The sequence below is a fragment of the Thermobia domestica genome, chromosome 5 (assembly GCF_964235325.1).
Source record: "Thermobia domestica chromosome 5, izTheDome1.hap1.1, whole genome shotgun sequence".
In the NCBI taxonomy this organism is placed as follows: Eukaryota; Metazoa; Arthropoda; class Insecta; order Zygentoma; family Lepismatidae; genus Thermobia; species Thermobia domestica.
Genome location: NC_137458.1, coordinates 285,261,144 through 285,276,770, shown reverse-complemented (window position 1 = coordinate 285,276,770; position 15,627 = coordinate 285,261,144). Strand labels below are relative to the sequence as shown.

Sequence of the window (15,627 nt, the reverse complement as noted above, 5' to 3'; positions counted from 1 at the left end):
AGAGTCAGGAATAAAAATATTCGTGATAGCGTGGATAATCTGTTCCTTTTCTTCGCTAATATGTTTGCAATGGGTTCTTGGCTCAATTAAAAAGAAAAATCATACTTAAGAAATTTATCTCTCTAACTCCGACAACGAATTCTTTAAAATCATCCGCCGATTCACTTTTAATGCTACTGCTTTTGGTCCAACTTAATCTAAGCATTAGTCCAGTAAGGCGTTTTCAGAAACTTCTAGGAGCCTGAAACCAAGAATACCAAACACTTTCTCAAGCCACATAAATTCATTTCACCATATAAACCTATGGGTTTTGTGGAGAACAGATGATTTACAATCCTTCAAACTATATAAGGCCTGTGAATCACATTTAATGCACGCGGTTCCGGAAAGTAGAGCCACTATGAATTATCGGTGATCAAGACGACAGTCAACATGTTAATATAATATCCTAATAATAAACATTACTTTAATATTCAGATAGGGTACTAAATTTTAAAAAATCCAATTTTTAAATGCCTTGACTTTCTATTTTATTCAAAAGAAAGTAATGTTACATGTTTTTCAAACACTTAACCAAGATAGCCGATTCCACGGAGACCTTGTGCACCATATCCCCAGGCTCCGTATCCAAGACGTCCATAAGCTCCAAGACCGTATCCACCAAGACCATATCCAGCGCCAAGTCCATAACCGCCATAAACACCTACTACTGGGATTGTGGCGATGGAAAGCCGGTTATTATTTTGGCTACTGATTCCAGTGCTGAGGAGAACGGCTGCAGAAAATAGAAACATGAAAATGTTATCAGCGAATTAAATATTATATACGGTACTCTTGGTATTAAATGTAACAAGTTATATTAAATGGGACATATACGCGTATCTTCGAAGATCAATGTTAAATGCATTTCCTTCTTTCCTTCCTTCTTCATTGTCTTTTGTTCTTAGATCTTCTGTCTGAATCAAACTCTCAATAAACCATACACAGAAACTTAAAAAAAAAAATCAGAAAAAATGGCTCCAATTTTTCAGTATTGCCTACTTTAAATTTATTTATGATTTTCCATTCATTATATTTAATAAAAGAATGTGATTTTATATTTAATAGGCTTACATATCGTTTTCCTTTGAACTTTCGATCTTGACAAATATCAATAGTTATATTAGTCGTTTTTTCTCTCACGCACTCATGTTCATCATGCACTCACGCGCTCATGCGCTCATGCAATGTAGTTGCAACTAGCTCAAGTGTAACATGCATCTAATTAGACCTGCTTAATGATGGAAGAAAGATGTTGTGAGGGGGCGCGGTGGTCCAGTGGTAGCTCGTTTACCTTTGGTGTTCCGTGTAGACTTTGTGGTGGACAAACACCTTGCTAGTTTTTTTCTCGGGGTTCTCCCGTTTCCTCCCACATTTTTCATTCTACCATTTCATTCATTTCTTATAATCACCATCTTCTTTTGCCTAGCCAGCATAATCGTGGAACGTAAAACTCAAAGATTTCATTTCATTTTTCATTTTCCAAACTTCTTGTCCTTTAGAAGCTTCAATTGTGACTTCCAGAATAAATTGAAGTAAACTAGCAAATATAAGTTTGACCTTTGTTATACTTTAAGAGCAAATAATTTAGTATTTGTAAGTAAGTAACAACGAACATAACATAAACTCATAATCTTAAAATCAGGGCTGGATTTAATGTTTTCCAGCCGCTAAATCCAAAGGTGTTTGGCATCCGTCACCGCAGTGTACAAAATGTAACCAGAATGGGGAGTAAAAAAGAGTTATATTAAGTCTTTATATTAGTGCTTTTCTACATGTTTCAATCAATATTTGTTATAAATTGGCTATTAAGAAAAAAATTGAAATGAGTGGGTCCTGCGAATATAATGGTAAGTGCCATTTCTAGTGACATAGAATTGTTAGTTGAAATAATTTGGGATCCCACCATTGAATTTATGTACGTGGTTTAAGATTGGAAGAGTACCTAAAATATCAGATTAAGATTCTTCATATGTGTTATCACAATGCATTTCATAGGAATGTTGGACTCTCGTGTCAAGTTTACTCGATTTTTCAAATGATTTTTTTTACCATTATTTTCCTGCGTTATTCAATTGTTACAGATTGGCATTTCTTTCATCATAAAATTTTAAAGAAGAAATAGCTTTATTTTTTATTTTCGTTAGACGATAGGACAGAAGTAATAAGGCGATCATTATAACAATTAAATTCAATATTTAGACATTTCATTGTCCCACATGCCGAAAAGTTGAGCTTTGAGTGTCTGTCTCTCCTTTCGTCCGTTCTTCTGGATAAACGTTAATTCACTGGGATAAAGGTCATATTGTTAGAAAGTTTAAGACTAAGATTTTTATTCCTTTCTCCAGGAGGAGAGATTCCAATTTCTTTACTACTCCTAAATATAGGAGCAATTTATTGGAGGATGGAAATAAAAAAGCACTGTCTTATGGAAAACACGTCTGACATTTTGTTATATATATATATATATATATATATATATATATATATATATATATATATATATATATATATATATATATATATATATATATATATATATATATATCATATATCAATATTGCCTTAGTAACCCAATGCTTTGATATAATAAGTCATTTGCTTCTGAATAAGAGTAGGGTAGGTTTACTCTTGAGTGTGAGAGCTCCTCCGTTGCAAAGCTCCTCCGTGGTTAGCGTACACGCCTTTGGCGTGGGAGACCCGGGTTTGATTCCCGGCGGGAGCTCATGTGGTTCGGATTCCACGTTAATCAGTAGGTCCACGTCTCATATAGCCTCGCTGCTGAACGGGACGTTAAACTCAAAATCATCAACTCTTGAGTGTGAGTTAAATATTTGGATGATTTGTCAAATATGATTAGACATTTTTGTTCATATTATTGAAATAAAAGTTTCAATAATAACTCCACTACATTGTACTCTTTAAAGTAAGTCGACTCAGATGGTTCTCTCGAAACCAACTCACATCATTTTGTATATATTTCATAAGTAAACGTTTTGTTAATGATGTTATAATATGGAATAACTCACTTGTCCTAATAAAATCCATAAGGTATTGTCCATTCTTAAGAGTAAGTTTCTTGCGGATTATTTGCGCAAATAAGTGCAAATAATAGGTAAATTAATTTTGAATTTTCGACGGTATTACTATGGACATTCAAATAGTAAAAGTATCACTAAAATGCATAGAGCAACTGACTTTATGGTTAAAACTTATGAAAGCGAAATGAAATATTTAAGTTTTACTTCCTATGTTCATGTCGACTGGGCTACAGGAGACAGCGATGGTAACAAGTCAATGAAATAGTGGAATGAAGAATGTGGGAAGAAACCGGACAACCTCGAGAAAACCCACGCACGGTGTTTGTCCACCACAAGGTTTACTTGTTGCTAGCTGGGATCGAACCAAAGACGCCCCAGAGGTGAACGCTTTACCCCTGAGCCACCGCTGCCCTTCCTGGAATTTATGTTTCTATTCCAATGTAAATAATTATCTTGACTCTCTTATAAGTATTTTTTAATATTACTTTTCGTTATTATTCACACTAAAATCATAAAAGTAAACAAAACTGGACATGAATTCTTTATGAAACAGTATAAGAAAATGATTTCATTATAATTACTCAACTGTTTCAATTTTGTTTATGTTGGTCAATACATTTTTGTCTACAGTATACCCTAAGAACGGTGAGATCCTAGAGGCGGGCCTAGTGGTTTAGTGGTGAATTGGGCAGTGTTTATGTATGAAGTACAGTATATTTATTGCGTGCATTGATCAAAAGCAAATGCTCACATCAATAAAACTTCACATTAAACTATCCTTATTTCATAGTGATTATATGACTAGTGTATGACTGTAGAACATTTAGAGTACTAAGCTAATGTATATGACAGCAAAGTACTGTACTAACTAACTGTTAAATGCAATACATACCATAAGAAGTTCCAAAGAACAAAGCGAGGCACAAAAAGAGAGTAGAATACATCTGTGGATGAGAAAATATATTTTTCTTTAAATCAACATTACCTCTGCATGTTTTTTAAAAAGTTAAAATTAGACAGATAAGGATAGAGAAAAAGTATATTTAGCATTAGGATAGAGTAACTGAATTTCTTACCGCGCTTTTATAGTATTGTAATGTTGCCAAAATGCCAGGTGAATGTCTTATATGCATTCCCAATGTACATTAATTCAAACTTAATTAGTGAATCAGCTTAGAACATTAACACATTTAACAAGTATTCTTATGGATCATCCACGTAGAAATTTTAAATGTTAGGACCACTTTATGTTATTACTTATGTGGAAATTATTTAGATAAAATATTTTAATCTAAAATGAGAATTTGAAGAAAGAAATAAGTTAAAAGTGTGAGGTATATAATAAATAATTTGATATATAATAATGATAATAATTAAAATATATATATTTTAGAAGCACAGAAAAGTCTATTCTATTACTATTATTATTTATAATAGTCTACACAAACGTACGAAATTCCAAAGGAACATTTATTTCATTCCCAACGAGATCCATTCATTCTCTCTTAGTTAGTCCCAAAGAGTATCGAAGTTTTAAAGAAAGTGCAGACCATGTTCTATATATTTTATCAAAATGGAATAAAGTTTTCGATTACTAAGGTTACCTTGGTACCTATTTCCTAAATCAATGTTGGTGGTGGCGGGGTTGAAATTCACTCTATAATTCTCAACTGATCTTACAGTCAAATACAGAGTAACTGTGAAGCTTCAGATGTCCTACGACTATGTTTGTCTTATTCCACTAAAAATGAATATATATATGTAGACCATATGTATCAATTGGTGGGATTAATCCATTCCTATATTATTCTCACATTTTAATGCATTGAGCCGAATTCATTGAAAGTAAAAAAAAATGTGTGCCACATTACTTAAAGATCAAATGTAGGAACTTATCATCAAGTCCAACAAAGATCAAATGTATATACTTTTGTTGGACGGGATAAAGTCATCATTTTATTCCCTACTTGTTTTAGCTACAAATAGTTGACCTATTTGCAATGTGTCCAAGAAAATTTGAGTTTTGAAATGAAATGAAATTCCAATCGTAGAGCCACTTTCCATTGTCTTTACAAGAACTATCATTTTATATTAGATAGAATAAATTTTACAGTGTGCACTACAAGTGTGTTTTGTGCAGATAAGATAGTACATTTGCAAGTTTGATCATGGTATGAACTTTGCTACTTTACACCGATTTACTTTTACTTCATTGCAACTTCAAAAAATAGTTTATTTTTTAACCTTGACGAAAAGCAGGTGCAGAATTTCATTGAAATGGGATTACCCTCTTTCAGAATTCTCGCGGAGTAGACAGAGAAACACATATATCTAACAATTGAATTGAATGAAAGTTGTTTCGATACAATCTGTTTCATTAGGATTTAACTAAATATAGTGTAACTAAAATAATATACACAAAACTAATAACTAAACACGACACAAAACTACGAGAAAACCATTTTAAGATCTAACAAATAAAAACATCATCCAGCTCCTTTTGTATTAAGTTATTTACGGATAACTCATTAAACACATAATATCCATTGGAAATTATAATAAAACACCAAATCTTGTTTTACAATACACAACAAATAATTAATGAAATCAATTAAAAAACGACATAAAGAAAATCATTTCTCTGTAAAGTAACTTATGATATATATATATATATATATATATATATATATATATATATATATATATATATATATATATATATATATATATATATATACAGTATACTACCATTTTGTCAATGGACACTTTTCCTTGAATATAGGTTCTGTTGCTATAACTACACTGTTAAGATCAACTATGTTGCTCCCTTTATATACCAACATCTACGGAAATTGCAAAGAAAAACAAAGTATTTAGAAAATATTTCCCCTGTTGAATTTTCTCCTATAGTGCGGCAAAGAGAGTTATCATATTTGCAGTGATTCGTTTACTTTAATTAATTATATAAACTATTTTCTTCAACATTATTTTAAATGAGAACAAATGATTGGAATCCAAGGCTACAAGGTTACACTTCTATTATTTTTGGGTGAAAATATTTTAAATATGGAAACTTTCGACATTAAATAAAATAAATCAGGAAGTAATTAGTAATTTCCTTTTAGAAACACGCTTATAACAGCTTTCTTTCCGTTCATTACTGAATAAAACTACCAGAATTATTTCATTCAACTACAGTTTAAGACAATCTTGTATTAACAACAACAGAAATGAACGCATTTACCGTAAGTATCTTGAAATTGTTTAACATTGGCATTATGTAATTTTGTTATTCGCATATAATCATATAGTGATATGATATTAACATTTATTTATAAATGCATATGCATAAGCAAGTTAAGGTATAAATATATTCCAACGGCTCAAATAAGAAATTGAAAAATTTAAAACAATGTATAAGGTAATGCTTTTTTACTTTCTGTTAGCAAGTAATTAAAATCATTTAGTTCTTTCTAATTGAAGCATTTTAAGTCATTAAAAGCCACAATTCACTTTTTTGCTACATTTTAAGTTTAACAAGAACTACTTCATATGTCCATTTTTCAGACTTGGTGGATTGCTTTATAGAAATCATTTGAGTTCCTTTACATCGCTCTGGATTAATTTCAGATAAATGAAAATAAACGAAAACGAAAATGTTGAACCCATTCAGGATATGCACTTTAGAAAATGAGTAATTTATATATCTAATTGCAACGTTCTAAAATGAGCACCTAGTGGTTTCACCTATTATTTTGTAAAATAATAAAATAGTATAAGAATAATTACTCTATCATTCGTAAAATATATCCTTTAACCAGAGCTATGTGATTAAAAAAATAAAACAACTAGTTGAAGTATGAACCAGACATTGGTATTTTCATAAGCCTCACTCACACTAAGTTTCAAGCAATTCATTCACACTCACAATTATCTGCCCTCAAACTCAAATATTATTCATAGCCTCACCCACACTCACCCTCAGTCGACTCCCTTATACTCGCACTCACTCGTCCTCCCACTCTATCAGTTCGCTGATAATTACACAGACTTTCCCTTACATTAAAATATTGTTTATTAACTCTATGTCAGTCACACTCACACTCACACTCACACTCACACTCACTCGCCTTCACAATCAAATATTGTTAATGCCCTGACTCTCACTCATATTCACCTTCAATAAACTACTCACACTCGGACTCACAATCACTCGCCCGCACACTCGAATATTTTTGATGCCCTCTCCCTTTGTCTCAACCATACTCATTTAAACTCACTCACCCTCAACTCAAATCTTGTTAATGTCCTCACGTCACTCACAATTACCCTCTATCAACTCCCTCATACTCACGTTCGCTCGCTCTTACACTGAAATATTGTTGAGGCCCTTTACTCTCATCCTCCTTCACTTTTAACGTCATCTATAATAACAAAAGTTAGGGCGGCCCTCTTGCGGACAAAAATATTGAGGGTGTGAATTTCTGATAGGTGCTTGCTGTGAGCAGAAAGCCATTTTGATCTTTTCAGTTGCTCCTTAGTGATTCAGTTATAAACAACAGACAATGTTGATTTCAAGATGTCAAACATAATAGAAAAAACTATCTTTCCCTCTAAAAAAAGACATTTCTAAAATCGCAAAATGTTGTATCCATCGCACTAAGTTTGAAACTGAAGTGACATAATGAAAACCCAGTTCGTGATCGATAAAAACTATGTTTCGAAATTTCTTTGAAATAGTTCGGTAGGATTCTCATGAATCGACCTCCCACAAAATCAGTTCATTTTCTATATGCAAATACTGTATTTATAAACTTAACCGAAACACTTGAATTAGAAACACGTCAGATATCCTGAATAGCAACGTTCAAGTCAAGTGATAGGACACACAGTTGGTAGTGGTCTTTTAGGGAAAATCTCGAATTATGTGAGGAACAGGAGAACAGGAAAGTATACTTAGCTGAGCGGAGCATCATATATGAAAATGGTGACCTCTCTTACTTCCAAAGTAGGAAATCATTATATTACATGGTGTTGTAAGGGAGAAAATGACCAAATGTCATACAATACTGGTAGTTGGCCTTATATGAATTTTCTTTCGTAATAAATCGATCGGAATCCGTGTATATTATTTAACATTCCTACACAGTAAAAAAAATAAATTAAAAGTGATATCTTAACTATATACGAAACTACATTAGCTGACATCAGTTAAAGATGTACTTCCGGTTGATGTAGAAAATTAAAATTTGGAATGATTGTAGCTTTCCGAGACTAACCGACAGGAAAATTGCCAGAAGTGAATATTTTTAATTTTTAGGGGGTCTAAGGGAGAGATGAAAAATTTCCGCATGTTATTTAAAAGGGTGTTTATTTGGACCTATAGTCTTATGTTTTAGGTACTTGGAATTGGAATAAAAACTTGATATTCGGTATGCTTGTAAGTTTACGTTAGCGTTAACTAAGTAAATAAGTAAAAATAAAAATTTCCAATCTTAGAGTGGCTTTATGAGGAACTGAATAATCTTTCCAATGTTGTTTATATGGGACATATTTTACAAACAAAAATTATTGGGTACTTCGTGTAGAGCTACAATGAATAAATTTGACATGATTGTAGTTTTTCGGGACTAACCGACAGAAGAAAAGCGTAAAGTGAATATTTTTAATTTTCAGGGATCTAAAAGGAGGATGAAAAAATTCTTCATGTTATTTAAATGGACCCTTTTTGAACCTATAATCTTATATTTTAGGTACTTTTAATTAAAATAAAAACTTGAAATTCGGTATGCTTATACGTTTTCGTTAGCATTAACTAAGTAAATCGCTTTAAAGAAAAATTTCCAGTTTTAGAGTGGTTTTATGTGGAAGTAAAAATCTTTCCCTTGTTATTTGTATGGGACATCTTCTACACCTCAAAATATTTAGACACCTCCGGCAGGATTAGAATGATAACATTTCGCATGATTGTGGCCTTTCGGGACTAACATAGAAGAAAATTGCCAAAAGTGAATATTTTTAGTTTCTAAGGAGTCTAAAGTTAGGTGAAGAAATTACTATGTTTTTTAAACGGGCGTTTTTGGGGGATACAAAATATTATCTTTTAGATAGTTGAAATAGAAAAAAAAACTTGAAATTTGGTAGAAGTGTGGATTTAAGAGGTGCAAGGCCCTAGGCCGAGTAAACGTGAATGCCAGAGGAGAAGCCCCCAGCTGTGCCAAATTCAGGAAATATAATTAAAGAGCGAATGCACATTATTCACTCTTGACGCAAAAGCTGATACGTAAGAGAAGCGAGGCCGTAGGCCGAGCAAACGCGGGGTTTTGGGGGCGGAGCTCCCAGCTAGCCAAAGGCTAGTTTAACAAACCTAAAATGCAAAGACTTGTCATTTTGTAAAGATTAATTATAATTAACTGAATAACTATCTTATTACGGAAGAGGTTATGAAATGATTATAGGTGGCCTACTGTATCAGTTTCAATTTCTTACATGCTCATCCCATCGTTTTCGCTTCCAACTATGAAAATCAGAATGCATAACATCTACTCCAGAGCAGGTTTAATACGTGAAATATTACAAATTGTCTAAAGCATCGTAAATTAACTTCAGCAGGAAATATATATATATATATATATATATATATATAGTCCTTAAGCCTCAATATCTTTATTCGTAGAGCTTAAAACCTTTCTATTGATTACCAACACATTTTACAAGAATATTGCAGACTTACCAAAACGGTGAATTTATTATATTCTTCATTTACTTTCGCCCAAAAAGTACCAGTTACATCTTGATAATTCACAACTGCTTATTCTTAACTCGTGACATAGAACTGACAATCATTTGTCAAGCGCGAGGATATAAACCTGGTGCTAACGAGAAGGAAATGTGCATTATTACATAACTTTCTTGTAGTACGTTTAGCTTGTAGTAACATTCTTGAACAAAAGTGTAACGTTCAAGTCTTTATCTATTCATACCATGGCAAAAGTGATGCATTCTGCACGTTTAATGTAAACATGATTGAAATTTCTAAACGCGTGTTCAATACAGATTTGTATTCTACAGATCACAGTAATTATATTTTGAGGAAACCTTCAGGGTACTCAAGGCACCCATCCCAAAGTATTATCACCTTTATAATACAATCATTGTAAATCATAGCACCTGAAACATAGCCAGGATCCTGTTTCACTGCATTATCAAGATCAAAATGAAGTCCTCTCAGTTGTCCCTTAAATATTGGAGAAGTGTATAAATCTGTTGGCGCTAGACATATTGCATTGTGAGTGATGTATGACAGTGGAATGAAAACTCAAATTCTTTTGGGTTTTCATATCATGAATGATAGCTGAACAAGAGAATTAGTTTGTGAACGAAATGATGTAGTTCCTCATTTGTATTTTAAAAGAGTGTAACAGGTCTGATAAGAATTGCTCGTTGGAAATCGAAGATAATCATGCAATAAATGTCCCGAACGATTGAACAAGGATACCAAATTTTCGTTGCCTGTGTATATTATAACTCTAGAGTGTTCAATGAAATAGATCATTTCTCACCATACTTCATGGAGCATTTTTCCAAGGTAAAAGTGGTGTACAAACTTCCATAACCAATGACAACGTTGTCTAATAATTTCACCACCTTCACGTTCACAATGTCCAAGAAACTGTTTTATATATTATCCTTCCCTATTTATAAAAAACATTCACGGCTCACAGTGCACAAACTTTTCACACATTTACTCTGATTCCGTGTAGTGATTCATTTTTATCTTCATACCGGTTCGTCAACAGTTTCTATGAGTTTTTAGTTGCAGTGCGTGTTTTTGCATTTGTTAACCAAATTATTGATGGCCCTAATGGCCCTTGAGGTACCGTAATATTATTTATCGAATCCTACTAATAAACAACTTTCATTCTGCGACGTATGTCGAACACTGAAGCATCATATCCTGTAAAAACTTCTTTAACAATACGCTTATTCAGTTGGATCGACATAACGTTGTTGCTAACTGTTTCTTGGTGTGTGGAATATCTGGGAAGGCAACGATGACCAGTTTGAAACCTGTAAATTGCAGAACAAAACTGTCATTAGCGCAATATAATGGTGCTCACAATTAAATTTGTGTTTATTTTATGGAAAACATATATTGGTCATTATTTTCCAACACGGCTTCGAAACAACCTGAAAGAAATTTGATCAACAGCTCCACACATTTTAAAAGAGGTTTCTCAAGAGTGTCTAGTCACGAACCATAAAAGTATCATTTAGAAAAGCTCAAGATTGTGAAGAATGCGTAAATTGTTGACTTAAAAATGCCTCGTAACTATGCAGAATACGTACATTGCTAATTGCATTCAAATATTAATTTTAAAACATAATTCTAAATTATGAAGTGATAAAGTACTTCTTACACATATAATTTAAATACTTTTCTAAATTCAATTTCAACTCAAATTTTTTTTCTTTCAAAGATTATCTTTGCTCTCGTTGCTCTTGCATCCTCTGCTTATGCAGTTGGAGTTATTGGAGGAATTGGCGGAGGTCTTGATTATTATGTAAGTACAACGAAAATTTATATTATAAATATTTGTTTGATATTAAGTGAATTACTGTAATTACGAATTGTTGTATGTTCGTCATTTTTAATTTTCTAACTCCATTAACAAAATATTTATCTTTTTTTTTCTTCCGAAGTCAATTAAATAGACTTATTTCGTTTAAATAGAATATTTTTTACATTTTACTTTTTATTATTTTAACCGTATTCTATTATCTAATTTTGCAGTTTTCTGATTAATAGTGAGAAAATCATATTTTTAAAACAGTAGTTTGTGTTTCCCTGACTTTTCTCAATGTTTATTGTCTCACATGAACTTTGGCATCAATTTCAACTGTTACATGAAACATCTATTGAAAGTTTAACCTTGGATCTTAAAAACACAATCTACGTTTCCCTGACAAAAGTACCTCCAGTAATAATGAGTTATTTTCTAGTGACTGAGCTTTTTCCCAACATTAATTAGCTTTATAAATATTTTAATAGTATTTTAGTAGGTAATACAACCATTAAGAATACAACGGAATAGCAACAATCTTGTAGCCAGTCAAGTCAGGTTTAGTTACAATCGGCTTAGAAACGAGAGGTAAAAAGTAACATATTCAAATTGAGCGAGACAAATGTCAAATACATAGTTTTTGGAGTCAAATAATAACTATTCCAAAGCTGTTCAAAATTAATCTTAGCCTCCCACAATGATGAAAATGGGAGTGAAAAATATAATGTTCAAAATGATCGAAGTTCTTGTCCAGTTCATAGTTTTAGGAGTTCCCGAGGTGAATAGTGACCATTCTTCAAATTTCCGATTAGTATGGGAGGCATGATTTTCCTAAATTGTTGGTCTGAAGAAACGACTTTTCAATCGTTCAGTCAATATTGTGTATTATTAAAAAGGGAAAAAAGAAATCACGGTGGGGGCTAAGTCCACGCAAACGCATTCAGGGACTTGTTATTAAAGGACCCATACAATTTCAGTGGCTGACGTACATAAAACAAATGTGATTAATTTGTTTTATACCAGACCTTTTAGTATTACATGTCAGTAAAGTTATAACGACACATATATAGATTAAGTCATAAAATGCTAAGTGAATTATTACAGTATATTAATTATATCAATATTTTTATTAGAACAAGAATATTATAATTTTAATGTTAGTACGCCCGCCCTTTACTTCACACGATAACTCTTGAACGAAACATTTTTTTTTTTAATTTTGTTTCTTGCAATAGATAGCAAGAGTAATTATCTCGGATGGGTTTGTTAGTGGATGTGATCCACCGAACGGAAACAGCATAAACAAATCATTCCTGGTTTTAACGCTTATTACTTTAGAGTCGAAACTGTAACACGTAGCTGCAAATGGATATTTGCAATATGCTAAAGTTCCCAAAAATATATTTCGTGTCTATTCTTAAAACTACTAAAATCGGAAGAAATTCTCTATGTTGGCCTTGATTTGAGACTTTCAAAATGATTGAATTCCGAATATATGAAAACCCATAAATATACAAATTACCGATATAAGACACTAAAATTAGTACAATACACTTTGAGCCGGGGAAAAGTTCGCATTTGAATCAATTTTACTCGAATTCCGAGGGGAAACTTCGAGAATGTACCTTGTTAGGCAACAGTTAGTAAGTATCATAGCTTCTAAGTTGCGGCACGTGACTTGCCAACAATGGCAAAATACCTATGATGATGATGATAACTATAATAAGTAGACATTTGTAATTTTTACTTTCGACAGAATGTAATAGTTTAATATGATAACACAATTACTTGTAATTATTTCATTTAGGCTTACCCACGATACCAATTTGGTTACGCAGTGAGTGATCACCTCACAGGAGACAACAAACAGCAGACTGAAGTTCGTGATGGTCCAGTTGTAAAAGGACAATACAGTCTTATTGAACCTGACGGCAGCCGAAGAATTGTTACATACGGAGCCGATGACATCAATGGATTCAATGCTATTGTGAGAAGAGTTGGTGGTAATCTTCACGCTGGAGTTGGAGGTTATGGATACCTGGGCTAATAATTATCATAAACGTAATTGAATGTGTACTAGAATGAAATAAAGATATAATTGAGCATTATAAATGTTACTTTTATTACCATAATGAACTCATATAATACATTTTATAGAACTGCGATGGACGGGCTCTGAAAAGTCATGTGACTGGAAATAGGAAGGAGGCGATCATCCTGGTAATTTTTAAAATGCTTGAAAACCTTTACTAATGATTCATATTACACTGCAATAATCATTTGTCAGTCGATTTCTCGTAGTTATTGACAGCACGATGATCTTTGCCTTCGAAAATTAAAAAGAAAATACTGAGACTTGCTATTATGTTTAAACTATGAATAAGCTTCTTGCCATTCATTGTTTGAATTGCAATGCCTCAGCTGTAGAGTATGCCCCCTATTTCGTCGGAAGCCTTCTTGGCTTTGGTGTGGATGAACACGAATGTAAGGGATTTCTCAAGATTATTCCGTTTCCTCCTACTTCACTTATTTGGCCATTTTATTAATTCTCATAATCACAGTTTCCTTTAGACTACATACCATAAAAAAGAAAGCACAATTTTCCCAAGGCGCTTTTTGCTCTTATGTATCCATGCTTGATTCTTTTTCTTCCTTTATGCTGTGCAGGGTAAGGTCTTTCATTATCTATATTTGGCTCGCTAGTAGCGTCAGCACTATAATATCTTGGATGTTCGTTAACGGCATAAATTAACATTAATAATGGCAAAATAATAGTGCAAATCTGAGTAAGTTAATGAAATTACTTAAGTATTACAACAATTACTATACTTCGAAACTAAGCTGTCCGTAAATGGGAAGTCTTGTAGCTTTTTTTTTTTCATCCGTTAATCGATCGACAGGTATGTGCAAAAGCGGTAAAAGATATTGATAAGCGATTTCTTACAATCGATTCAGAGTCCCAAGAATACATTCCCTTCCCAACCTTAGCCCTGTATTCAAATATTAAGTGGTTCAAATTCGCCATTTCCGATTTCAGAGTTTAACGCTATAGACGAAAATAGTAACAGGTATCCCAAAAATATCTAACGATTAAATATCTCAAATGAATATAAAATGACTATCCACAATAGTCCACCGAAACCAGAAGTGAATCAAATTTATTACTTCTTTCGGGTTCAACAGTGGTTTCCATAGAATAAAATGGTAAAATATATTAGAATGAGGTCATATTTATTCAGCTTCCCAGAAATATGCTTTCCCCTCTATTACTCTTTCATTCAAACCATCAAATATTCAAACCAATGTTTCTTACACAGCTGCAGAAGGCATTATGTTAAATAATGAAAATGAAATGAAATCTTTCAGTTTTACGTCCCACGTTTTTGACGGTTGGGATAAAGGAGACGGTGATAACGAGAAACGAATGAAATGGTGGAATGAATAAAGTTGGAGAAAACGGAAGAACCCCGAGAAAACCCATCCAGAAAGTGTTTGTTCACCAGAAAACTAACTTGGCCCGACCTGGGATTGAACTAGTGATCCCACACACTGAGGTGAATGCTCTACCACTGAACCACCGCGGCTTCCATAATATTAATAATAATATCATTATGAATAAATTAGAAATATAAATTGTGAAAATAATATAATCCTTCATATTCATATTCCTCGTGGTCTAATTAACAAAATATATGAAAATAAGTTTGGATCCTGTTTGCTTTCCTGGTCACTTTATGTTCAGATAACTCAAGTTCCGAAAGTCAAATCATTAAAATTCCTTGAGATTCGTGTTCCTCGTTGTCTAATGTACAAAGTATATAAAGTCAGTTTGGATCCAGATTGCTTCCCTGGTCAGTTTATGTTCAGATATCTCAAGTTTCAAATGTCAAATCGTTAAAATTCCTTCAGATTCGTGTTCCTCGTTGTCTACGTTAGAACGTATATGAAAATCAGTTTGGATCCAGCTTGCTTCCCTGGTCACT

At 32.7% G+C, this 15,627-nt stretch overlaps 1 protein-coding gene and 1 long non-coding RNA gene across 2 annotated transcripts; one reads left to right on the top strand and one right to left on the bottom strand.

Moving 5' to 3' along the window:
* Positions 1-521: 521 nt before the first annotated feature.
* Positions 522-5,870, bottom strand: LOC145684894 (uncharacterized). The gene is made up of 3 exons (XR_014131426.1): positions 5,829-5,870; positions 3,973-4,024; positions 522-775 (listed from the first exon to the last, which is right to left on the bottom strand). It is a non-coding gene; the product is annotated as an uncharacterized LOC145684894 (long non-coding RNA).
* Positions 5,871-6,267: 397 nt separating this feature from the next.
* Positions 6,268-13,742, top strand: LOC145684893 (cuticle protein 19-like). The gene is made up of 3 exons (XM_081757245.1): positions 6,268-6,325; positions 11,561-11,644; positions 13,452-13,742. Exons 1-3 carry the CDS (start codon positions 6,311-6,313, stop codon positions 13,689-13,691), a joined length of 339 nt encoding a protein of 112 aa, XP_081613371.1. The 5' UTR covers positions 6,268-6,310; the 3' UTR covers positions 13,692-13,742.
* The last annotated feature ends 1,885 nt before the right edge of the window (positions 13,743-15,627 follow it).

Excerpts from the sequence above, each read along its gene's own strand:
- LOC145684893 (XM_081757245.1), top strand. Across the intron at positions 11,645-13,451 it reads GCGGAGGTCTTGATTATTAT|GCTTACCCACGATACCAATT; the intron begins GTAAGTACAACG and ends TATTTCATTTAG.